Here is a 25,813-nt window from a genome sequence, read left to right as displayed (position 1 = left end):
CTCACACACGCATATATGTTATATACAGTTTCTTCATCCACAGAACTTATTGTTTGTGCCTGATGTTCTGTACAACACTAGCCCCATGTGACTACTAGCAACTTGAACTGTTACTCTTAATTGAGATAGATGCCTTGTATAATGTGAAATACAACCAGCCTTTGAGGACTTGGTACACAAAAAGGGAGGATTTAGTAAATGTTCCAGTAACTTCTCATATTGACTCCTAATAAAATAACGTTTTTGGATACATTGAGTTAACTGTGCTATTAAAATCAAAGCTGGAATGGTAGCTCACACCTTATAATCCAGTACTTGGGAACTTAAGGTGGGAAGAATGGCCTCAAGTTCAAGACTGTCCAAGATTTTAGAGCAAGTATTTTAGTTGCTTTCCCATCACTGTGATTAAACACCACAAACAGGACAATCTGTATGGAAAGGGGCTCATTTGGGGCATACAGTCCCAGAGTCTGGGATAGTGGAACAGAGGTGGTGGGGTACTGTCCATGAGGGTGGGGCAGAATGCAGGTAGCAGGCAGCAGGTAGCTGGAGCTTACAGGCTGGAGACAGAGAGTTCATTGAGGATGTCAGGAGACTCCTGAAGTCTTATGTCCTCCCCTAGTGACACACCACTTCCATCAAGACTGAACCCTCCCAGAGAGCCCACACCACTTCCATCAAGGCTGAAACCTCCCAGAGAGCCCACACCACTTCCATTAAGGCTGAACCTTCCTAGAGAGCCATCTGTAATCCTTAGTTAAGTTTCAGCATTGCTCACCTAATCACCCTTGTCTGGGACCAACTCCAGCTCAGGCCCTGACTCTCCCTTAATCCATGATGGTTCCTTAGCTTTTGTCTGCAGAGACCTCAACAGGTTTTTTTGTTTGTTTGTTTTGTGGTTGGTTTTGTTTTTTTTTTTGTTTTTGTTTGTGTGTGTGTGTGTGTTTTTTTTTTTTTTTTTTTTTTTTTGTGTGTGTGTGTGTGTTTTTCCCCTTGGGACGGTTTCTCTGTGTAACCCTGGCTGTCCTGGAGTTCACTGTGTAGACCAAGCTGGCCTTGAACTCAGATCCTTCTGCCTCTGCCTCCCAATTTTTGGGTTCAAGGTATGGGCTACCATGCCTGGATGACCTCAACAGTTTTTATTTTTTATCTTTTTTTGAGACAGGGTTGATCTAGGTAGCCCTGGCTATCTTAGACCTTGCTCTGTAGACCAGGCTGGCTGTAAACTCAAGAGATCCATCTGCCTCTGCTTTCTAAGTGCTGGGATTAAAAGTGTGGATCACCACTACCCACCAAAGATCAGATAGGTTTGCCATATCTGCCTAGTTAGGCTTGGAAGTTGGTAATGCATATTAGAATCATTGCCAAAAATAGTTGAACAGATCCACACAAGGCATCTAATGTGAATGGGAGGGTTATCAATGTTCTTGAAAAATTATTTGCATGGGACACATTCCCAGAAAACACCAGAAAAATGAGGCATTGAAGCATGCTTCCTTTATGTCTAGGATTCCTTTATGGAAGTACATTTCTTTCCATAAAAAGAAGTCCTCCCTAAGGGATCTATTTCTCCAACATAAGCTTACCCCAGTAGTCATTAGAACCATTTTCATTAGTAAGAACTATAACTAGATTGTCTATTTAAAGCTTCCTTTTTCCTGTTTCTTCTGCAAGCACATTTTTGAAGGGTCTGATCTTTTTTTGGTGAGGATGTTACTGAGCCATTTGGAGTTAAGTAGCTGGAGACTGACCATGTTATGTACAACCCCTGTCCCACAGGGACTGCTGGAATCCTCTTCAGAAAAGGCCCCCGTGTCTGTGGCCTGTGGGGGTGAGAGCCCCCTGGATGGGATCTGCCTCAGTGAAGCAGACAAGACTGCCGTGCTCACGCTGATCAGAGAAGAGGTAAAGTTGTTCTTTTTCTGTCTGCAGAAGGTCCCGTCTGTTGACTTGCTTCGCCACAGCCTACGGGTTCCCATTCTCTGTGGCCTGTGTGGCTCACATAAAGGGCTCCCTGTAGACTTCTGCAGTGGTGCTGGTGTTCAGGGAGCTGACGTGCTGAGGTATTTATAAGACCCATGTACTTCTCTGTCCCCTGCTTTGCCAATGTGTACCCATGCCTAAGAGTTGTGGGCGTTTAGCAATGGGATTCCACATACCCTTTAAGGAGGTCAGCGTCCCAGTTTCTGTTCTGTGGTCCTGAGATGTCTCTGTTCCAAGTGCTGGTGATTCGTCATTGGATGGTGCTTTCCTCATCCACCATACTTCTGTGCTGTCTTTGGCATTTGGGTTTGGCATTTAAGGTTCCATATTGTTTTAAGAAATAATTTTTCTTTTGTAGTACAATATAGGCTGAGAAGCGTTTCAGTTACAGAGCTTTCAAAGCTTCCTGAAATAATTTTACACCAGTGATTGGGGATGCCAGGTAGTTCAGTGGTCAGCACTTGGGAGCTGTGTTCAGGAGACAGAGTTTTGTTGGTGAGAAGAATCGCCATGTTCTTCTTCCAAGAGTTAAGCTATGAGGTAACGTGTAATAGTCCCAAGGAGAGCTGTATTTAGTCAGCTGAAGCACACAGGGCAGCCTCTGGTTGTTTCCTCCTCTTCTTCTTCTTCTTCTTCTTCTTCTTCTTCTTCTTCTTCTTCTTCTTCTTCTTCTTCTTCTTCTTCTTCCTCCTCCTCCTCCTCCTCCTCCTCCTCCTCTTCCTCCTTCCTCCTCCTTCCTCCTCCCTCCTTCCTCCTCCTTCCTCCTCCTCCTTCTTCTTCTTCTGTTTTTTTTTTTTTTTTTTTTTTTTTTTTTTTGGTTTTTCAAGACAGGGTTTCTCTGTGTAGCCCTGGCTGTCCTGGAACTCACTCTGTAGACCAGGCTGGCCTCGAACTCAGAAATCCGCCTGCCTCTGCCTCCTAAGTGCTGGGATTAAAGGCGTGCACCACCACCGCCTGGCTCTTCTTTTTTTAAAGATTTATTTTTATTTTTTATGTATGTCTAGTGCCCACAGAAATCAGAGGGGAACATCCAATCCCCGAAGCTGGACTTAAGGCAGTTGTGAGCTGCTGTGTGGGTCCATTGCAGGAGCAGCCAGTGGTCTTAACCTCTGACCCATTCCTCCCAGCCTCATCTTTCTGTTCTTGAGATCCTTAATATAAGCACAGATGTAGACGATGTTCCAGTTAGGAGGGAGGGAACACCTAGGGGGGACGGTGAGAGGAGAGGACTGGGTATTCTTTCCATCGCTGTGCAGGACAAGTAGAACTGAGACGTGGAGTAGAGAATTCTCTTCTCCAGTAGGGTCTCAGATATGAAGCTGGCTTCCGGTCAGATTAGCAGGATCTGCCTATACTGATGGTCACACAGTGGGGTGCACCCTGAGCTTCTTTATTCTAATTCAGTTCTTATCAAGCGCTGAGAGATCACTGTAGAAAAAGAGTATGCATCTGTATGTGGTGGTGGTGTGTGAGCCCAGCACTTGGATGACTGAGGCAGGAGGATCACAAGTTTAAAGCTGTCCTAAGATTTATTCTCCCTCAGAATAAAGACAAAAAATAAATAAAATAACATTCAAAGGCGTTTCGAGTACCACTTGAATGGAGGGAGCTGTGCTGTTCACCCCTACGTGGTGGTTATTGCAGCAATCTGCCATTGCGAGTGTGCTTTCCCGAAAGCGTATGAACATTATATACAAACGCTGAGATGCACTGTGTTCCTAAATGCCAGTTGAATATCTTGTGCCAGACTGGGTCATGGATTATTTTTCAGTTTCCAATAGATTGAAGAGGTAAAACAAAGCTTTATTGTAATCTAGATAATCACTAAAGAGATCGAAGCAAATGAATGGAAGAAGAAATACGAAGAGACCCGAGAAGAAGTCCTGGAGATGAGGTTAGACTGCTCGGGGGTGGGGCTTGGGGATGAGGTTAGACTGGCACTGAGATCATCAAAAGTGTTTGGTGAAAAGAGTTCAGGATGTAGCCCAGGGGCAGAGCACTGCAAACTTCACTTACCCAAGACTAGGGTTCTGTTTCTAGCACCAAAGACATAAGCCTTTTTCATTTCTTTTCTTCCTTTCTGTCTTGAGCTAAGAACATTTAACCTTCCAGAACTTTAGTAAACCTTACGCATAGAGGAAAATCCAAAGAAGAAAGGCGGGGCAGAGTTACTGGTTTATATACGTGTTATTATATGTTAATGAATTTCAGACAGCTTTTCTTTGGCTACCTTTACTTTCTTCTGATAACAAAACAAGTTCTAGTATTATAACTAAAATAAACTGCTTTTTTTTTCTTATTTAGGAAAATTGTGGCAGAATATGAGAAGACCATTGCCCAAATGATTGGTAAGGAGGAAGGTGGTTTTCTGGTTTGTTTGTTGTTGTTATTTTTTGAGCATAACCCATAGAGCCTATCTGAGTCTGCTCAGATTGCCGTAACAATAGACAGACACTTATTTCTTATAGTTTTGGAATCTGTGGAGTCCAGAGCCAAGGTCCTTGCATATTCTGTGTCTGGAAGGGCCTGTTCTTTCTGGTTCCTTCCTGCTTATCACTACACCATTCCTGGAGGAGATAGCTAGCTGTCTAGAGTCTTACTTTCCTCACTTGCTTTTAGAGATATTTATTTTTAATTTACGTGTATGTGTGTACCTGCATGAGAGTCTGTGAGCCAGGTGCCATGGACCCTGCAAGAGGATATCAGATCATCTGCAACTGGACTTATATGTGGTCGTGAGCTGCCTAATGTGGGTAGTAGGAGCTGAACCTGGGTACTCACAAAAGCAATACATGCTCTTAACTGCTTACTCATCTCTCCAGTTCCTCTCTGGCTTTTTAAAAGTGACATGTCATAATTGTACATATTCTGGGGAACAGTGGGGTACCTATTGTGGCAGTTTGTACATGAATACAGTGGCCAGTGGTTAAGCTATTATAGCCAGCCTTGGCATTTCCTTAAACGTTTGTCTTTTCAAGCCCCACTCTCAGGTGGCCGAGATAGGGGAATCTCTGTGAATACAAGGCCAGTTTGGTCTACATAAGTTTCAGGCTAGCTAGGGCTACATAGAGAAGCCTGTCTTTAAAGAAAAAAAAATAAATAAAAAAGACATTTGTTATTTCTTTGGGAGCATGTTGTGTATTTTGAATCAGCTCATTTAGAACTAGGTCCCATATGTTTAGACAGAACATTATGTTAGTGGGAGTATGTGGCCAAGCAGAAAGCTGAGAGAAGCAGGAAGGGGCTAGGCCAAGATAATGCTCTTCAAAGACATGCTCCAGGGTAGCCTGGAACGCTGTATAGCCCAGGCTAGCCTTGAATTCAGTGTTCTTAGCTTAGTATCACAAGTACTGGCACTTAGTGAGTCCATTGTATGATGTAGTGTGACCAAGCCAGCTCAGTCAGGCCACAGGTTCTCAGGGGTGGGGGAGTGGCGGTGGATCGAGGATTAAAAAGAAGAAGACAATTAGATAACACTGTAGTGTGACCCCAGCCAGTTCTAAGGCTGAAGTGGGTTTATTTTTTTCCCAGTCAGTTTTATACCATTTTAATTACATGCAAGTAGTAAAGTCAGTTCTAGGTTGAGGAACAAGCAAGGCAGTGACTGTTTCTAGAGGCTTATCAGGATGACCGAGATATCTGAGCTTACGTCCCTGTCCTGGCCCAATGTCAAATTCTTGCCAAGTTTCTAGAAGTGGCCCCAGAAGCTCTCCACAGGAGTGTGTTAACCTCACTGTGAGCTCTGATTTCCTTCCAGCAGACCCAGTAACTGTTTACAGAGTAACAGTAACCAGATCACCTGTGTTGAATGTAAGGCTCCCATCCCCTTCTTCCTGGCTATCTGCTCCAGTCTCTCTGAGAGGCCACCCAGAGAACACCAGCTGTTGTCCCCACCTTCCACACCCTGCTTGTTTGTCACTGTGTGTATCCTCCCACTAGGATGTGTGTTCTCGAGAGTGGGGACACCTCAGCCGTGCCCCCTTTCCCAAGAACGCTGTTTGGCACACCAGAGTGAGTCGGTGTTATCCTTGTTCCCTTTGATTTATGATTCCAGAAGACGAGCAGAGGACAAACATGAGCTCTCAGAAGAGTTTCCAGCAGCTGACTATGGAGAAGGAGCAGGCTCTGGCTGACCTGAACTCCGTGGAGAGGTCTCTTTCTGATCTCTTCAGGAGATATGAAAACCTGAAAGGTGTGCTAGAAGGGTTCAAGAAGGTAGGTATACTTTTTGTCCGAGTCCCCTGGGTGGCAGTACAGCTTCTTGCCATATGTAAGCAGTGGGTGGCCTTTTCTGTGGGGCTCAGCATTGTTGAGTTTGTTCTTTGGATTATTCACCTTTTGGTATTAGTAAAAGCAGAAGAAATTCTAAGCCATGCACTACAGAAATGAGGTGGATGGGGTCATTCAGTTGTGTGTGTCAGTCAAAAGTGTTTCAGAATTTTTTCCTGGCAGGTGTTACACAAGGTCTTCAGGGCCCTGAACATGAAAGGCTGTATGACTGATGGCTGGGGCTTGTAGGCCTAACATTCAGGAAACTGAGGCAGAAGGCAGAAGGATTGCAAAGCCAAGGCCAGTCTGGGCTGCGTAACAAGCAAACCAAAGAAGATGGTCAGTGGGTGGGTGGGTGGGTGGATGGATGGATGGATGGATGGATGGATGGATACATAGATAGATAGATAGATAGATAGATAGATAGATAGATAGATAGATAGATACATACATAGATACATAGATACATACATAGATAGATAGATAGATAGATAGATAGATACATACATACATACATACATACATACATACATACATACATACATACATAGGATGGATGATAGATGAATGGGCCTGGCCAATTTGCATCAATACCAGGCCCCAATGGAGAACCTATATAGGCTTTCTTTAGTGGGGGTTGTATAAGCTGTTGAAATTACCATGGATTATGAATTAAATGCATCCCAATGGAGCAGACTTACTCTTTGGGGAAAAAAAAGCAAAACAAAAAGCAGAAAGAAAAAAAAATAGCAAATAAAACCCATCCTTGTGCCACACTGGGCAGGAGAAACAAAGAGACATGCATGTTTGTTTTGAATTTTCATGTTGGCACAGAACGAGGAAGCCTTGAAAAAGTGTGCTCAAGATTACTTAGCCAGAGTTAAGCAAGAAGAACAGCGATACCAGGCCCTGAAGGTTCATGCAGAGGAAAAGCTGGACAGGTCAGTGTGTTTCACTTGGTCACTGGTGCGGGTGGAGGCAGACACTTTGGTCTACAGAGTTCCGTCCTTACACCTTTTGCATCTGTCTTCTTGGTTACACCCTCAAGGGTTTTGTAGCTGTGTGATTTTATTCCTCTGCATGGATAAAGCACTACAGAGTATAAAAAGCTATGCATCCCTGCACACTGCATCCTATCTGTTCCCTCCCAACCACTCTGCTCATCCATGTTGGTATTCTGTGTCTTTCCTCAGACGTACATGCTAACGCCTTTCGTTTATCTTTCCATGTCTGTGAGGACCCTGTCCCTGGCCTGTGTTTGTTGGAAGGGCTCCATTAAGACAGCCACTTCTGCTGTAGGGAGTAGAGCTGTAGGCTGCCCCTTTGTATGCCTTTTGTGTCTTCATGAGAAAAGACAAGGAATTGGAATTGGGGACCAGCAAACAGCGGAGTTAACAACAGTAGACATATCAGCTTGCCCCTCCCTAGTACGTGAAAGCGTCGGTTTTCCCTAAAGCTCTGCCCCAGCTCAACTTGTAGGTTATTGTCAATGTAATAGGTGAAAGTGGAGCTTTCTGTGGGGTTTGGCAACATGGCATTACTTTTATTCACAGTAGTTTTGCTTTACATTATCTTAGTAAAATTAAATGTGTGCTGTCATCTATTTAAACACCTACTTTACCATGATTTACTCTTCTGTGCCCTTCCTGTTATAACTTAGTGTGTCACATATTAGGGGCAGCAGCTTTCATTGTGAAATGTAATTCATTTTTCATTTTTCCAACTTTGTGTGTGTGTGTGTGTGTGTGTGTGTGTGTGCTGACCCTGTTTATAAACGAGAGAGAAAATGTTTGTTTTGTTTTGAATATCGTGGGATTGAACCCAGACTTGGCACATACTGGACAAAGAGCTCTAGCACAAAGCTCTGTCCTCAGCTTTGCAGTGTGCCGTGATGTGCAGAAACATGTTTTGTTTCAGGTTTTTTGAGTCAGGGTCTTCCCGTACACTTCAGGCCAATCTTGAACTTGCCTCCTGAGTGCTAATCTTAATGGCATGTGACACCATATATTCAAATGTGACAAGTGTCACTTGGTTTGCAGTTTCTGGTTTCCCTATCACAGTGTTCCCGGGAGAGAGAATTCTCTTTCCATTTCCCCTTCTAACACTCTTAGGACTTTTCAGTCCTGAAGTCCAGTAATACATTTTAGAATTGACCCCAGGGAATGGTGTATTTTTTTTTTAAACCTGATCTTTTAAAAGATGATAGTTCGCTGTGAACTCCTGCTTCTGCTGGGACCAAGAGACAAGTGCTGCCACAGTCAGCTTCCACCCTTGTTTCTAACTAAAAAGTAATACAGTTGACGCTTTCCGTGGTCCATACTTCTAGCTTCAAAAAAGCCTCTCCTCTACATTCTCTTATGATCTCATTAAGGATTGCGTTGTTGTGTGTCCTTGTGTTGTCTTTGTGCTTTTACAAGCTACCCCAAATGGTATCTTTCTGTTGTTGTTGCTTTGAGATATACATCAAAAGAGCCTACAAATTTCCCTTGTCATGTAATGACGTGTTAGAACCATTTTCCATAGCTTGGTCTAATTCCCTTATTAGACAGAAGGATCTTTATAGAAAATGCTTCATTTATTTTTATTTCATGCATGTGAGTATTTTGTGTGCATCATCTGCATGTCCACGGAGGCCAGAAGAGGGTGAGCCACCATGTGGAGCCTGGGTCCTTTGCCAGAGCAGCCAGTCCTCTTAAACACTGAGCTGACCCTGGCCGCTCTAGCGTCTCTTTACTGATGAGCGTTTAGACCGGCTCAAACTCTCCATGTTGAGAACAGCCACGTTAGCAGGTTATTTCTGTGACGAGTTAGCCAAGGTGGAGTTGCTGGGTCATAAGGCTTGTATAGTCGGGTTTCTTCATTCCCACGCTGTGCCTCCCTTCCTTCCCATTGTGTGTGGTTCTGTCGTTCTTTGCATTCTTAGGACAGTACAATACTGTACTTTTGACCACGCACAGCTCAATGATAGACGACCCACTCAGCAGGCACAAGACCCTGGCTTCAGTCATCTCCCCGCCCCACGTTTAGGGGCACCGGCTATCACACACAGTGCTTATCACTTTAATGTTTACATCTTGTTTCTGGGGAGGTTGTAGCATCTTTATCGATTTTAGCCGGATGTTCTTTAAGTGACCTGCTTCCTCTTGAATCTCATTGATGAAGGCATTTCTGAGGACTGTAACTCACAGACACTGGTATCCTACTCCGTGTTTACAGTTGGAAAGTTGACAATGGGAAAACCTGCAGTTATTCCACGTGAGAGACTGTCAGTCTCACACAAAGGTTAGACTGCCACAGATGCTTTGCTATGGAGTGGCCCTTGTGCACCATTTGTGTGGAAAAGGAGGTCTGTTGAATGACTCCTTTAAAAACTAGGATTGTTAGGAAATTACCTAATTTCATTTTCCTCGCGAAACAAAGCTTGAAGGATATTGATTCTGCCACCAGGATGTCCCATGGAAATGTACATAGTGGTTTCATATAAATTAGATCACTGATTCCTGGTTTTCCTCTGATCATGCAGTCAGTTCTTTTGAGTTCGTGTAGAATGAATGAATGAATGAATGAATTTATTTATTTATTTAAATTATATGAATGTTCTGCCTGCAGGCCAGAAGAGGGCATCAGATCTCATTGTAGATGGTTGTGAGCCACCATGTGGTTGCTCGGGACCTCTGGAAGAGCAGCCAGTGCTCTTAACCACTGAGCCATCTCTCCAGCTCCAAGTCTGTGTTTTGTGGAAATCAGTAATTGGCATTCTGTCTTCCTGTCTCTTTGTCCCTGGTCGCTAACCTGTGTCCTTTTTATGTCCTCCCCAAACAAACCCAAATCACAGAGCCAACGAGGAAATTGCTCAGGTTCGCTCCAAGGCAAAGGCTGAGAGTGCCGCTCTCCACGCTGGACTCCGGAAAGAGCAGATGAAGGTGGAGTCCCTGGAGAGGGCCCTTCAGCAGAAGGTATGGAAGGGTCTGTCATGGAGGGGCTCCTGTCGCTGATGCAGGGACATCCGGCTGTCTGTCCACTCTGGCTCCTGTCAGTCCTGGGTAGACTTAGCTTTTCACGGACCTGGAGAAAGGACGGTGACTTTGATCTTTTCACTCAGACACTGCAGGCCGGCTCCCTTAGGAAGTGATTCTGGAGACATACATTACATTATTAACCAAGGGAGTCCTCAGCCACTGCTAGGGTTCAGAAGGCAAACGGTGCGTTTTAACCAGGAGTCCAGGGGTTTGGACACTTGGTCTGGGGCCCATGGCTGCCTTTCATTCTCGATGTGTATTTTTGCCCAATAAGTGAAGCATTTTTCCTTTCATTGCCGTGGACCTCAGTTAGTTTTCAGAGCAGACCTTCCTTCCAGGGACACTAGGCCAGGCCTAGAGACTTAATTTGACTGTTTTAACTGGGAGATGCTCAGAGCCTCTAAGTGGGTAGAGGCCAGAAACACTGGCAGGCATCCTATCATGGACAGGACAGCCCAAATCAGATCACAGCCCAACATAATTGATGTTGAGAAGTTGAAAGCAGAGATAATGTCACCAGGCTCAAAACTGGCTGCTCGCCATCAGACATGCCAGCAAGACAGAGAGATGGGGTTGAGGCAACTAAGGTGATTTCATTTGGAAGGCAGCGTGAGAAGGTTCTTGCCCAGGCTGCCTTGAGAAAGCTTTATGGAGGCAGGTGCTAAGTGTCCCAGTTGATGCCTGCCTCTCACATTTGCGCCCCCCCCCCCCCCCCATGTACTGGGCTTAATGGTGTATATTCACGCTTAATCTCCCCAAGATGTTTTTCAGTTCTGTGGGTCAGTTCCTCAGGGTATTTGTGACAGACGTGGAGACGAGTAGCTGCTCCAAGGCCCTCTCGCTGACCCCATGCTGTCATGGACATTCTGGGACACCAGTTGTATTTCCCTCCGATCAGCAGTTTTCAGGGTTTGACTTGCTGTGTTGTCTGTGTGCGTTCACGCAGTGATGCCCTGAGTTACAGCTTGTGTCTGGTAGCCGTTCCTCAGAGTCTGGAATCCCAGTCCCTGAGGCTGCAAGCGGATTAAGTAAAATCTGCATACTTGTGTTTTAGAAAGTGACCTACACAACCAGAGAACCTGGAACCTAAGGTTTATGGGTAAGCTTCAAGAGGCCTAGTGGCTCCCCGGCCCTCAGCTCGGTTTCAGCATAGTACTGTGTGAACACTGGGACACTTTGATGGGTGGGAGGCATTTGACCTTTTCTGTAAAGACTGTGATTCAGGGACCTGGAGAGCCACTAGGATGCCTGAGGAGGGTCTAGCCACTGGCTTTTTCTCTCAGAACACAAAGCAGCCTGAAGAATCATCATCTTCTGTCTTTCAGAATCAAGAGATTGAAGAACTGACAAAAATCTGTGACGAGTTGATCGCAAAGCTGGGAAAGACCGACTGAGAGTCGTCCCGTGAGCTGTGCAGGTCCGAGTCTGGCTGCTTCTGTCGTGACCACATTTATCTTGCCTTATCCAGAAATAACCCCCACTTTGCAGAGAAAAGTAACTGTTTTAAAAGCACATGCCTGCTGCCGCCCGTCGGTCCGATGCTTCACCGCAGCTGCTGTAGCCTGACTGGTGAAGAGGGAGTCATGTGGAGATGGAGTCACGGGATCGCAGAACCAGTCACGTGACCGCAGAGCCCTGGACCAGGTTGCCAGCTTCCTTTAGGCTGGCTTGTGCTTCTCCAACTCGAGTTCATCAAGCTATCGTCTTTGCTTTTCCCAAGTTTGTGAAATTTCTAATTTTGTGGCAACTGTGTGGGTTTATCTCCCCAGCTCCTATCTGATATTTTTATGACCTACTTAATCTTTTAAATTTTCAGTATCAGCAGTCTTATTGAAGGGGACAGTTTGACCCATCATTACTAACACTTTGTCGATGAGGTTTTAAGCTCCCTTTTCTTTACAGACTTACTCATGCACGTAGTATGTACATCTGTACATTCTGCAGCCTTTCCCCTGAGGCATATCCAGATAAGAGCCTCTAGGCAGGAGCTTGGTTACATAAATAAATGTAGACATTTATTTTGACATTTTGAAACAGAGCCCTAGGTCTAAAAGCCAGCTTGAGCCTTCGTAGAGGATGGGAACATAGCTCCCTTGGTAGAGTGCTTCCTGTGCACAGAGCCCTGGGTTTGGCCCCCCCAGAACTACAAACACTGGATATTGGAGTGTATGCCTGTAATCTCAACACTCCAGAGGTGGAGGCAGGATGGTCATACGTCCAAGGTCATCCTCAACTTCACAGCCACTTCGAGGCCAGCCTGGATTATATGAGGCCTTGCTTCAAACAAGGAGCAAGTGGAAACATGGGGTTACCCTAGCTAGTGAGAGGTAGGACAGGAAGATCACTTGTACCCAGAGTTTAAGGACAGCAGTGTACCAGGCAAATAGTCCTTTTCTCAAAAATCAAACACCCAAACCAAACCTTGAGTCAGGATGGGGAGGTTGAGGACACGAAGGCCAGGGGACATAGGGTAAGGAGGAGTTGCTGTGCTGTCTGTTGCCCCAGTATTTGGATACCCCAGGACCTTAGCATTGGCCCTTTGTGCTCATACAGAAAGCAGCGTCACATGACCAGCAGCATGGGCCTCCCTCAGAGCTGGTCTTGGATACATGTGTCCACCCAGAGCCTATTAGTGTCTAAAACAAAAGTCAACTTTTGTTACCTACTTGAAAAACACACAAATGGGACTTGGGAAAGGTTTAGTTGATCTTGTTAAAAGATGATAGAAGCCTACACACCAGTCAGAGAGTGAAGAGCCTTGGTTTTCCATGCTTACAAGCGCTGCAACCTTTTAGAGACTTAACAACAGCAACAACAAATGCTGTCCTACTCGAGATGGGCTTTTAAACAAAACAGGAGGTAAAGAGTCCTATGGTTCATGCTCCAAATCAGCCCCGTGAACATTTTAAGCAAAGACTGCTTGAATGCTGGGAAGGGGAGCAGGGTCCACACAGACAAAATGGAATCCTGTGAACTCATACCGGATTTACCCAGAGGGCCATTAACTCCCAAATAGAAATTTCCCACATTGATACCAGTGACTTCCTTTCCATCCGTTAGGCAAAGCGGAATCTATTCAAGTTTTGATGCTTTTTTTTTTTTTGCCTTAATCTTACACCGAGTCTTCCTGGCAGATGCGCACGGTTCATTGCACACATCCCTCCTTGTAAAGCATTGCATGAGCCAACCGCAGCAATGAATTGTGCCTCGTGGAGAACCTCCATAGATCTCAAAGACAGTGCTCCTTTAGCAGCGTGTTACCGTGTGCTGTAACCTTTAGATCCAGGGAAGTAACGTCTCCTCAAGCTAGGAACCACATGTTGTCAATATGCATTTATTATAACCGGTGCTTAGGCTAGGCTGTGTTCTGAGGCCTACTGTCTTTTAACATTTTGTACAAAAAGAAAAAAAAAAAGAAAAAAACTGCAAGCAGACAGAAGTTCTCTGTGGTTGGAGAAATGGCTTGACAATCATTTGGGCTCTGAATTTAGTCACAGCGGCTTACTGTGAAGCCCGTGGCAGTAGACATAGTGTCACGTTCAAGTGTTTTCAGGGGACGCAACCAGTGTCAGCTTAGCTGTCTTCCGCATGGGAAGCTAAATTTTGCATTTAAAAAAAAAAAAAAAACACTGCAGGAGTTTTTGCTACAGTGTTCAGGCAGCATTCATGTGAGCTCATTTTATTTTGACTTATTTTCAGTATGAAAGACTTAAGAGTGGTCTCCATCGTAAATCTCTTGTTTTCTGATTTTTGTTGTTGTTCTGAGATTGTACCCAGGGTCTTGAACATGTTAGGCAAGTGCTTTTCCGTGGAACTGCATCTTCCCCGGTCATCTTTTTAAGCATGCGTATTTTTTAAGGCGTCCTGTACTGTGCTGTGTGTTACCAAGGCACAGGAGAGGAATGGTGATTGTCCCTCCCCGCCACACTGGTGGACAGGCCCTGAAAACTGGGCCCTGCTAAATGAAGCTGCTGTACAGGGGACATGAGCTAGCCCTTTAAGCAGTGTTTGCCAGTGGCCTCTTAGTCATCACCATTGCCAGGAAGTGTTCACCAATTCCAGCTTATGGAGATTCTCCAACAAGAATAAAAATGTAGCGTGCACAGCTGGCAAGTTAAGAAAATAGACTAGGCAGAGTAAAGTCTATTTATTTGTTTTTCTTAATTAAATAAGCCCTAAAAAGCCTTTTAGCACTCTGGAGAGTAAAAATATAAAGTCTTCTTCAACACACCATGCTGGGGGGCCAAAAGCTTCTTTGTTAGGTGATTAAATGGGGAGGCCAGACATGGTGGCACATGCTCATGGTCCTAGCACCCTGGAAGCAGAGGCAGGGACTTAAAGTTCAGGCCTTGACTGGGCTATACTGTAAGACCCTTGTCTTCCCAGGCTGGAGAGCTGGATCTGTGACTCGGTGGTAGCGTCTGTCTACCACACACCAGGCATTGTTGTTTATCCCCAGTACTGTAAAAACAAGTAACAGAAAATTTAAAACAAAAGACAAACGCTCAGAGTGGCTTGGGAATTTTAGGTGATCTTGTTGAGCCTCTCAGCATAGAACCGTTTCTTCAGTTCTGCTTTGCCAAAGTACAGACAACTTTTACCCATCAGTATTACAGACTGACCAGTTTGCCGTGGGTCAGAAGGCAGTGTAGACTCTGTTTGGAGACCTGGAATTCCCCTACACTTCGTATTCTCTGAAGCTGTAGTGTGGATTCAGGCATCTTCAGAAACAGACCAAATTAGGAAGTGCCGAAGCACACAGTTGGGAGGCTTGGACTGAAGAGCATGGGATGAAATCCCTGATTTCAGGAGTCTAGCTTAAGCCAAACTTACTTTCCAACCAGTGGCCCTGTTCTCCCTGCAGACTTGCCACTGCCTGTGCACAAATGCTTGCCCACTCACTAGGCAGCCCTGGGTTTAGCATGGCAGGCCGAAGCCTTCACTTTGAACAAAGATAGCACAGGCTAGAAAGAGCACTCTGCGGCTCACAGGCTTTTCAGGATCTGTGGCCCAAGTTCAGGGCATACTGAATTGAAAGTGGTGTGGACCTTCTGAAGCCCCCCTCCCGAGTTCCCTTAGGCCCCATTTCAGCTGCTGATCTTGGGGCTCAACCATTCCTACTGTCTCTGTAGGACTGAGGCCCTCTAAGCTCGCTCTCAGGTTTGTTTTTTGTTTTTTTTTGTTTTTTGTTTTTTTTTTTTAATCTTCGTGGGAAAAGAGAATGTAGATGTTCAAAGAGTTAAATGATTTAGGCAAGGAATTTAAAGATGTATATATTAATGAAGAATTTTAAGGGTAACAGATTACTATTTACTTACTAATGAACAGGTAAGATCTGGGAATCCCAGAATGCCAAGCCAAAGGTCGAAGAAATCACCTTTCAAAAAAAGTTTTAATAATGAAGTTATTTCAAAGGAGACTGATGTCCAAGAAATGTTTGACTGGTCTCCAGATTCCGATTATTTTTTAAAAAGCAATTCGCCAGGGCCAGGGACGTAGCTCAGTTGGTGACATACTTGCTCAGCATGCACAAGTCTCTGGATGTCATCCCCCAGTGCTGGGGATAAAAAAAAAATCAGAAAAAAAAAATTTACTCAGTCCTTCCTGTATGGAGAGAAAAGGGAAACGGGTATAGAACCAGCTCTTCTCCATAGGCTCTCTTCTAGAACAGTACAGGCAAGCACTTGGCACTGCATAGAGTAAAGACTGCACTTCTAGAAGTTTCCATCCAAATGCAGCCCCCTGTCCGTGCCTCTCAGCATGCAGTTCGATTTGGACAAATAAGATTCCTGAGGAATGACTTCCTTCATTGCACCGCGGTTTCAGCTTTATGTAAACACACACACACCCCAGTTGTAGTTGTAGTTTGGAGTTGCTGCTGCTGTGCTGGCCTCAGGTAGTCTGTGTGATGTTTTCACCGCTCAGAGGAGGCCAAGCGTGGGGCTGAGGTCTGGCCTGAACCTTCCCTGTATGGTGTCTTCAATACCAACTCTCAGGATGCCACTCTATCCCCCTGCCTTCCCGTGGTATCTGAGTATGCTCAGCAAAAGTGCTTCCCCCTTCACGGAAGTAACTGACTCAATATTTGTGAGTAATTTTTCAAATTGACAACATAGAAATCTGAACTCTGAAACCCACATCCAGACCAGATACAGGGCAGCGTGAAGGTCACACCCGCAGCCTCAGCTTTGTCCCTTGCAGTCCTTGGGACAGGATTCAGGCACTCGGTTAAGTCTCCAAGGCATTTGTCAGTTTCCAGTATTGCTGTTAGCGAGTCTGTGTTTGCCAACAGATACCCACTGTACTAATGTGCCAAGTGTTTATTTGCACATCTGCTCCCACTGTATCCAGCAACCCCCCTCCCCCGCCTCCTGGTGCCCCGGAGTGTGTGAGGAGACCCTCACTGGGTCGGGGGTGGGGGGCACATACTGCATTGACTCCTGCTGTCAGGACGGTGTTGTGTGGAATAATCATCCTCATAGATTTTATACACATAGTAATTTCCCTTTTTATATGTCAGGTAAATATTTGTAAAAGTTATACTCACACAAAAGAAATTATTATGATAATTACTAATATATTTTTTCCATGTTTCATTGCCTGAATAAAAACTGTTTACCACTGTTGCATCTGGGGTGTGTTCTTTTCCCTGGTTGTCACTTGTTTTATCCTTGACTTTATGGAAGCCTCCATATTTCTGTCTGAAAATAGAAAACAGGACATGTTCTTGCCCTCGTTTTCTTTGGCTTCATGCATTTCATTGGGCATGTAATTGAAAACAAAACAAACTCTGGAATTCAGACCTCGCCATAGAAACCACCATGACGGCATCTGTGCAAACAGGATTTTTGCTGAGTGCTCTGTGGTCTCACCAAGAGCCGAGTCCACCCTGGCAGTTTTCAAATTGGCAGAAGCCAAGTTACGCCAAGCTCTTCTAACTTGCGGAAGGACCCCGGGGTGAGCTAGAGCTGTGTAGAAAATAGCTGGTGCTTCATGGGTTTTCTAGGTTAGTCTAAGAAGAGACTTTAAACACTAGTCGGGCAGGCTCTCCATCTAGGGGTGGGCCAGGGTAAAGCTGGAAGAGAGTAGAGATCGGCAAGGAGATCAGGCACTTCCTTACCTGCTTACTGTGAGGCTCTGCAGTCTGTGGTGGTCCTGGATTGAGGGTACAAGGTACTTCTCACCAGCCCATGGTGGTCCTGGTTGTGCGGGGGGGGGGGGGGGGCAGATACTTCTCACAAGTGTGTTCTGACTGTAGAGGAAATTCTACAACAGGTCTTGTTTTCTTAGCATTATTGGCGAAATAAGATGAAAATTTGCCTTCTTAGATAAAACCATTCCTGTTTTCTACAGTCAAAAATAGGAACCAGGCATGGTGGTGGTGCATGCTATCAATCCCAGCACTTGGGAGTTAGAGGCAGGTGGATCTCTATGAGAGTAAGGCCAGCCTGGTCTACATACAAAGTTCAGGGACACCCAGGGCTACATAGAGAAACCCTATTTCAAACAAAGGCACCCTTGCCTGATGAAAATCTTTGGCCTGGAAGGTTGAGGTAAAGGTTTAGCTTTGGTTTGGGGGAACACATAGGCCCCTCACTTAGGTAAAGAATATTAGCAGGGAACCGAGGTTCTTGAGTTCACAAGTTTCTCTTTTAGAAGTATTGCCTATGAGGCAAGATATTCCTTGCCGCCGTCCTGGAAGCTATGATCCTGCCTCCTGCATGTTAGATTACAGGCTCAAATTTCTCTTTTAAAGTCACCCCCCCCCCAGATGTGTCCACTAAAAGCAGATGTACCGGAAGCGTGTTGCCTTTCTGTACGTGGTCCAGAAGCATGATGTTGTTAGCCTAAGTTACAATGATGGAAGAATCTGGCTTTCTATCCCAGACACAGATCCAGGTCTAGGCTAGATATTGTAGTCTCTACTGTCTTTTTCTAAGTTTGTGCATATTTTATGTGTGAGTGTGTGGTGGTTTCAATAAGAATGAGCACCATAGGCTCACATATTTGAATGCTTAAGTCACCAGGGGGTGGAACTATTTGAAGGGATTAGAAGGATTAGGAGGCGTGGCCCTGTTGAGGAAATGTGTCACTGTGGCTTTGAGGTTTCAAAAGGCCCTGCCAAGCTAGGGTCTTTGTGCCTGCAGATCAGAGTGTAAAGCTCTCAGCCCCTGCTGCAGTACCTGTCCACCTGCCTGCCACCATGCTCCCTGCCGTGATAATGGACTGAGTCTCTAAAACAGTAAGCCAGCCTCCAACGAAATGCCTTCTCTTATGATAGTTGCCTTGGTCATGGTGTCTCAGCAATAGGACAGTGACTAAGATGGGTTGTTTGGTCTCTGTGTATGTCTGTATGTCTGTCTATCATATGTGTGCCTGGTACCCCTGGAAGCCAGAAGAGAGTGTTGGATTGGACTTACTGGTGGTTGTGAGCCACTGTGTAAGTGCTAAGAATCCATCTCCGGTCTTTTGGAAGAGTAGCCAGTGGTTTTAACCACAGAACAAAGTCTCTCCAGCTCCAGCCTGCTTCACTTCAGACCTTCCTTAGTTTTGTACCCAAGTGAAGAAGAAATTATGGTTATATTCTCCTGTGTTCTCTCCCCAGAAGCCAGTGTCATTCCAACCAAGTCTCTACCAACATGGCTATGGCTCCAGGAGACGCTTCCTGAGAGATGCCTCCTGAAAGAGACAAGTTACATTTCCCACATCTCAGCAGCCCTGAGGTCTTAAGACAGAAATGTATCAAATCGTCAGCTGTAAGGCTTTGTGTAGAGTTAGGCATTTTTGTTCTCCACATCAGAAATGACAGGAAGTCTTGGAGCTGCAATTAGCTAATGTGATGTTTACAGACAGAGACATAATATTTTGCTGAAGAATTAACATCCAGACAGCCCCTCCATCGTGATGGTTGATACAGAACATGCCTTCTAGTTTGCTGAAGGGCCGTCCATTTGTCTTGCATGACCAATTTTGAATTCCCCAAAAACTGAATTTTTATTTTAATTTTTAAAAATTTTTCTTTGGTTTTTCAAGACAGGGTTTCTCTGTTTAACAGTCCTGGCTATTCCAGAACTTGTTCTGTAGACCAGGCTGGCCTTGAATTCAAAAGATCCATCTGCCTCTGCCTCCTGGGTGCTTAAATTAAAAGCGTGGGCCATCATGCCCAGCCTTAAAGTAACCAATTTTCAACCAAAGGGGTCTATTTCCCATGTAGCATCAGCTTCGGTGCAGACATGCACAATGGCCACTAGGTGGCTTCACTCTCAAAGGCTTCTATACTGATTTTCAAACTGCAGCTCAAAACTCGTTCTTTCGAAAATGAAAAGCAAACAGAAGCCTCAGTATTTGGTGTGCAAGCAAATCTGGAAGGGGCAGTGCTGTCCACAGCTTGTGTCAATCACATGCTTTGGATTTGGGTATTGCTGCAGTTGAGGGTTTTTTTTTTTTTTTTTTTTTTTTTTTTTTTTTTTAGATCTTCCTGTTTTGCGCGCCTCTGTGTATGTGTGCATGCGCGTCTGTGTAGTCCCGTGTATATTATATGCATGCCTGGTGCCCATGGAGGGCAGAAGAGGACACTGGATCCTCTGGAACTGGAGTTATTGATGGCTGTGAGTCACCATGTGGAACCTGGGAGCCAGGCAGTTCCTTTGGAAGTGCTTTTAACGGCTCAGCCAACTCTCCAGGCTCTAGACTGCGGTCTTTAATGCCCTGAGCAGGAGGTCTGGGAGTTTAAGATCACTCTTAGAACTTTAAAAGCCCACAAAAGGAAAAGCAAAGACTCTTTCCTCTCTTACGCCAGCATAAATCAAGCTCTTTCCCCTCCCGTGGCAGCAGAGGGCAGCCTGCTTAGGCTCAGAGCCCTGTTTCTGTTCAGGGCCATAGCTAAAAGGAACCTGCCTTGCAGCCAGGGATAGCACGACTTGCAAGGGTAAGGCCTGGGTTCCATGCACAGCACTGCAAAGTTAAAAATGAAACATTTCTTGGAAGTAATAATTCACTCGGATTCCAGGTTCTCAAAACAACTTTTCCTGCACAGTTGAAGTCCAAATTCCAAATATCTCTGTAAGCAATAAGCCATCTTTTATTTAGTCTTCACTTGATCTGAGTCATTTTCTCTAACCGTCAATGCCACTGTCCTTGGACATGGGTTAGTTAAATGACCAAATGAAAGACTCATGTGTTAGCCTCATAGATTACAGAATGGGAGAAAATTGAAAGTTGAGTCCTAGGAGGGGGCAAGCCCAGGAGAGAGCAGGCTTGCAGGACCATCTTATATAGGGAGAAAACAGAGTTTGGTAAGAAAGCTAGGCAGTTGGAATATTTGTTAAAATAGTCACCGACTTCTCTGAACATCTTAACTGTGGAACTATTTTAAACTTAGAGAAGAGTTGTTGGGGTTCACCAGGCATCTGATCAGTTCTTCCTGCCCCAGGCTGTGTGGGGTCCAGCAGCCTTGTCTCCATGGTTGGCCTCCCAGACCAGCAGTCCTGGAGGTGCTGACTTTCTCTCCTTGCTTTCTTGTTCTTTCTTTCTTTTCTCTCCCCTTCCTGTAATTGCCCCTCAGCTCCTCCTTTCTCTTCCCTCTTCTCCTCCCATCCTAGCCACTTCTTGTTTTTTTTCCCTTCTCTTTTCCCTTTTACCACAGGAGGGATGGCTCTGGCTGGCTCTCTCTCTCTCTCTCTCTCTCTCTCTCTCTCTCTCTCTCTCTCCCACTCCTAAACCCTGTTTTCTCAGACAATTGTCCTGATAGGGTACAAGGACTATGAATCCTTCTGCTCTGTGTTGGCAACAGGAATTACTGCAGTAAAGCAGGGGTGTCATGAGCAATCTCACCTCCAATGTATACATGTCTAATAACTCCGTAGAAACGAGAAAAGGACAAATCAATATGCAATGATTTAAAGCATCAAGTGGAGAAAAGCTTTTTTTTCCTGTTGCTTCACTGCATGCTGCCCCTGTGCAGCTCTGATGATCAGGGTTTGAGGAGAACTGGGGTTAAGGTTTGGCTGGTGTCCCTTCAATCCTGCCAGTCCCTCTCCTCACCTTGCCAACCAAAGACACCAGGAATCCGTCTAGCCCCAGAAACGTGCGTGCTTTATAAAACCACATGTTAGAGTATATATGTGCGCAACTATGTATGTTAAAATCTATCTGTGTGGAACTACACACGTTAGAATTTGTGTGAGTGGAACTATGTGTGCTAGGATCATCACTGTCACCTAAGAGGGTGGGAAGGCGTCATTGGCTAAGCACCATTGATTCCCTGAACCTACATGGTGGCTCACAGTCTTCCATAATTCTAGTTCCAGAGGATTTGATGCCCTCTTCTGAACTCTGTGGGTGCCTGGCACATTTGTGGTACACATACATGATGCAAGCAAAACACTCATACACATAATATATAAGGTAAAATTTTTGAGGGGGGTTATGTAGGGGTCTAATACCCAGAAGAGGACTCTCTCTTCCCAAGGAGAAGGGGAGGGTGGAATGGGGGGGGGGAACTGTGTTGGGGGTAGTGGGAGGAGAGGGAGGGAGCTTATACTGGGATGTAAAGTGAATAAATAAAGTTAATTACAAAAATTTTGGAGGCAGAGTCTGGCTGGCCTAGAACTGAGTATGTAACCAGGTTGGCCTTGAAGTCACAGAGGCCGTCCTACCATTGTCTCCTAAATACAGGTTTAAAGATGTATACCAATATACCCAGTCCCCCCCCCCCCAAAGTTTTTAGTGTAATTTTTAAAAAAGAATTAAGAGGCAGCAATGGCTCAGTAGGTAAAGGTGCTTGCCACCAAGACTGATTTGAGTTTAAGCCCCAGGACCTACTTGATGGACAGAAAGAACCAGCTCCTGAAGGTTGTTCCGGCGTCCATGTGCATAGCATGACATGTACACATAGACACACACGAATAATTCTAAAAAATGTAAAATTATTTGGTTTAAAAAAAAAAATGAACCCTAAAATTGTCCCAGCTGCGCGACTTCAAATGACCTTCCATAGTCAACTCAAATCAGTGACTCAGCCATGAACGATGCAGAACTATCCAAGCCCACATGTGAACTGAAGGAAGAGACTTCAGGGATTCACGTCTGAGTGGGCAGTGGTGATCTGTGCGCACGGTCCCGCCCCCCTGACAAGGGTAAGTTTTCTGAGTTTAAGAGTCATTTAACTTAAGTTTTATTTTCTAGCGTCCCGTGAGACCAGGACAGGACACAGCAGAGGAAGCAGGCAGCCGAGTATGTCCCAGAGAAGATCAAGAGGCCCAAAAGAAAAGAAGGCTCAATGTCTCAGTGTCCGGGCTTTTCCCTTAGAACCGCTAGATGAGTGGTTCTCAATCTGTGTGTCGCGACCCCTGTGGGGTAGCATATCAGATATTTACATTATGATTCACATCTGTGGGTCGTGACCCCCTTTGGGTAGCATATCTGATATTTACATTATGATTCACAACAGTAGCAAAACTACAATTATGAAGGAGCAATGAAATAACTTTATAGTCGGGGTGTGTGTGTGTGTGTGTGTGTGTGTGTGTGTGTGTGTGTGTGTAGGTCACCATAGCATGAGGACCTGTATTAAAGGGTCACAGCTTTAGGAAGGTTGGGATCTGCTCGCTGTTCTGTTAGTGATGTTGCTTTCTTTCTCTGGGTCCTGTCGCACTCTGCAGTTCACAGTAGACCATGTTTTCATAACCCTAACTTGCAAATACTATTTTTTAATTTATGTATGAAAAGTGACTAGCCCATGCCATGACAGGATCCCGGATAGAAACAACTTCAAAAAGACCGGCAAGATGGCTCCATGAGTAAAGGCAACCAAGGCCCACCAAGACTGAGGACCTGAGTTTGACCCCTAGGACCCACAGGGGTGCAAAGAGAGAACCAACTCTCACCAATTGTCTTCTGACTTCCATGCATACCCTCCTATTTACTAAGTAAATAAAATGTAACAAAAATTTTTAAAGGAAGGTAAAGGTTTATTTTGATATGGTGTGAGTGGATTCATTCTGAGAGAAGCAGGGCATGGGGGAGCAGCTAGGCTCGAACCTAGGCGCACCTGGAAGGAGGGGGTGTGTCCATAGGCTGGCGCTCTCCTTACTTAGGTTCCTTTCTGCTCTCCCAGCCCACTGGATTGTACCGCCCATACTGCCGGTGAGTTAGAGGTGTGCTTCACCAGTGTCCTCAGTGATTCTGAGTTTCACTATCACAAACATCAGCCTATGACAAAGCAGAACTCTGTGAACCGCCTGCTACCCAGGTCTCCCTTCTGGAAGATTCTGAAAACTGCACTGAAGCGGAAGTTAGTATTTTATCTCGTTTATAGCCTCTAATGGGAACTGTAGGATACACTATAGTGATCGGAACTCAATCACGAGAGTCACACAGCCAGAATGAGGAAGCTCTAATGTAGCTTGTCTTCACAGTTTGTAAAACAAATGTTAAAGTCAGAATTTCAAATACGGGCCTTTTACAAGCTGAGATTTATTGTGTTTTCAGAGTCATGGTCACACTAAAATAGTTTCAGTGGTTGACAATCAACGAGAGTTCAAAATCGGTCATGTGGGATTGGGATGGGGTGTGGCTCAGTAGTTGAGGCTGGCCTACGGAATTTGTTGACTACCTGGGACTAAGGTCTTCAAGGTCAGGGAGTGCACGAAGGCCATTCCGACCTTCTCTTTTCTTCTTGAAACCCAGAAATGAAGCTCATGGAAAAGACCTTCTTCCTCTTGGGAAGAGCCAAGATGTCTACGCAAACTCACTCACCTCCATAAACTGGCCAGCATCTTCCAAGCTCCTGTCCCCATCTTACTATTTTTTTTTATCCCATGTAGCTTATGAGTGTTCATGTCTAAAAGTGTCTCCTTTTCCACTGGTTCTCAACCTTCCTAACACTGCGACCCTTTAATACAGTTCCTCATGTGGCGATCCCCCCAGTATAAAATTATTTTGTTACTACTTCATAACTGTAATTTTGCTACTGTTATGAATTATAATGTAAATATCTGGTAATATGATAAATAAAATTATCATGATCTGAAGGGGTCTCGACCCACAGGTTGAGAACTGCTGTCCTAGGGTCTTCATTTTTTTTTTTCTTGTGAAGGTACTTACGAACTTGTAGATAAAGCCTGTGTGCTTTTCCTTTGTTAATCCGTCTTACATCAGTTCCAGCTGGATACTGTAGGAGAATGGAAGAAAATTTACCTCCTCTGAAGTGCTTTTTAACTCTTATTTTTAAAACTGGGTTAAGTAAATTTATTTATGTTGTGCCGGTTATATTTTTGTTAGCAGTTAGGGTAGCCTGGGAAAAAGGAACTTCATCTGAGAAAATGCCTCCAACAGATCGGCCTGTATGCAGGTCTGTGAAGCATTTTCTTGATTAATGGTTGAGGCAAGAGGGTCCAGCCCATTGTGGGTGGCATCACCCCCTAGGCAGGTGGTCTTGGAAGACATAAGAAAGTTAGTTAAATGAGAGCCTGGAGAGCAAGCCAGTGAGCTGCCTTCCCTGTAGTCTCTGCTTCAGTTCCTGCCTTGGCTTCCTTCGGTGATGAACTACGGCATAAGCGTAAGCCAAATCAATCCCACCCCCATCCCGGAATGGGTGAGTTAGTTTTGGTTAGTATTTTTATGACAGCAACAGAATGCAAATTAAGACGTGTGTGTTTATGTGTTCATTTTGAGGCAAGTTTTTACTGTGTAGTCCCCTGGTTGGCCTCAAATGTATGATCTTTCTGCCTCTGTTTTCGGTCCTATATTTTAATACTAAATAAAAGCAACCCCTGAGGGGCAGAGATACGGTTCAGTGAGTAAACCTTGTGCCACATAAGCCTGGTGGACTCCTGGGGAACCCATATAAAGGTGGAAGGAGAGAACCAACTCCACAGTTATCTTTAGACCACCACTCTTAGGCCACAGTGCATGAGTCCACACATCTCACACACACATGATGATGGTGGTGGTGATGATGGTGAAGATGGTGATGATGGTGATGAGGATGATGATGATGGTGGTGATGAGGATGGTGGTGATGAGGATGGTGATGGGGATGGTGAGGAGGAGGAGGAGGATGGTGATGAACTGTGCCTGAGTTTTGGGATTCTAGGCGTGTACTACATACCCATAAAATTATTTTAAATGAGTATATAAAAACAAAACTCCCAATGTGATAACATATGCCTAGGATCTCAGTATTTGGGAGGCTTAAGCAAGAGTTCGAGACCAGTCAAGGTTATATAGAAAGACACTCTAAAAAATTTTTTTAAATCAAATTAAAAAAAAAAAAAAAGAAAGTAAAAGAGAAGGGGCGGGGGTAACAAGATGGTAAAAGGCTTTTGCTGAAATGTCTGATGACCAGAATTAATCCCTGGGACCCACCTCAAGTTGTCCTCTACCCTCCACAAACATGCCCTTTCCCTCTTTCTGTGTCTTCCTCTCCTTCCTTCCCTCCCCCCTCTCTTGCACACACATAAATAAATAAAAAGAAAACATTTGCACATATTAACAGAGCAATTTGATGTTCTGAGTCATATAAGCATTGTGCAATGTTT

At 44.9% G+C, this 25,813-nt stretch overlaps 1 protein-coding gene across 9 annotated transcripts in view; it reads left to right on the top strand.

Moving 5' to 3' along the window:
- Nucleotides 1-16,900, top strand: part of Tacc1 (transforming acidic coiled-coil containing protein 1) — a 106,714-nt gene extending 89,814 nt beyond the window's left edge. For all 9 annotated transcript variants that reach the window (XM_076913927.1, XM_034520095.2, XM_076913925.1 and 6 more), the window contains 7 exons: nucleotides 1,780-1,905; nucleotides 3,801-3,877; nucleotides 4,288-4,331; nucleotides 6,038-6,198; nucleotides 7,087-7,193; nucleotides 10,088-10,208; nucleotides 11,597-16,900. In XM_076913927.1, the coding sequence (XP_076770042.1) occupies nucleotides 1,780-1,905; nucleotides 3,801-3,877; nucleotides 4,288-4,331; nucleotides 6,038-6,198; nucleotides 7,087-7,193; nucleotides 10,088-10,208; nucleotides 11,597-11,665 (705 nt within the window). In that variant the 3' untranslated portion in view covers nucleotides 11,666-16,900. The remainder of the gene's footprint in view (nucleotides 1-1,779; nucleotides 1,906-3,800; nucleotides 3,878-4,287; nucleotides 4,332-6,037; nucleotides 6,199-7,086; nucleotides 7,194-10,087; nucleotides 10,209-11,596) is intronic.
- The last annotated feature ends 8,913 nt before the right edge of the window (nucleotides 16,901-25,813 follow it).

This window comes from Arvicanthis niloticus, chromosome 16 (genome assembly GCF_011762505.2).
Source record: "Arvicanthis niloticus isolate mArvNil1 chromosome 16, mArvNil1.pat.X, whole genome shotgun sequence".
Lineage (NCBI taxonomy): Eukaryota > Metazoa > Chordata > Mammalia > Rodentia > Muridae > Arvicanthis > Arvicanthis niloticus.
The sequence above is the reverse complement of the archived record's forward strand: the minus strand, read 5'-3'. Positions and strand labels throughout refer to the sequence as shown.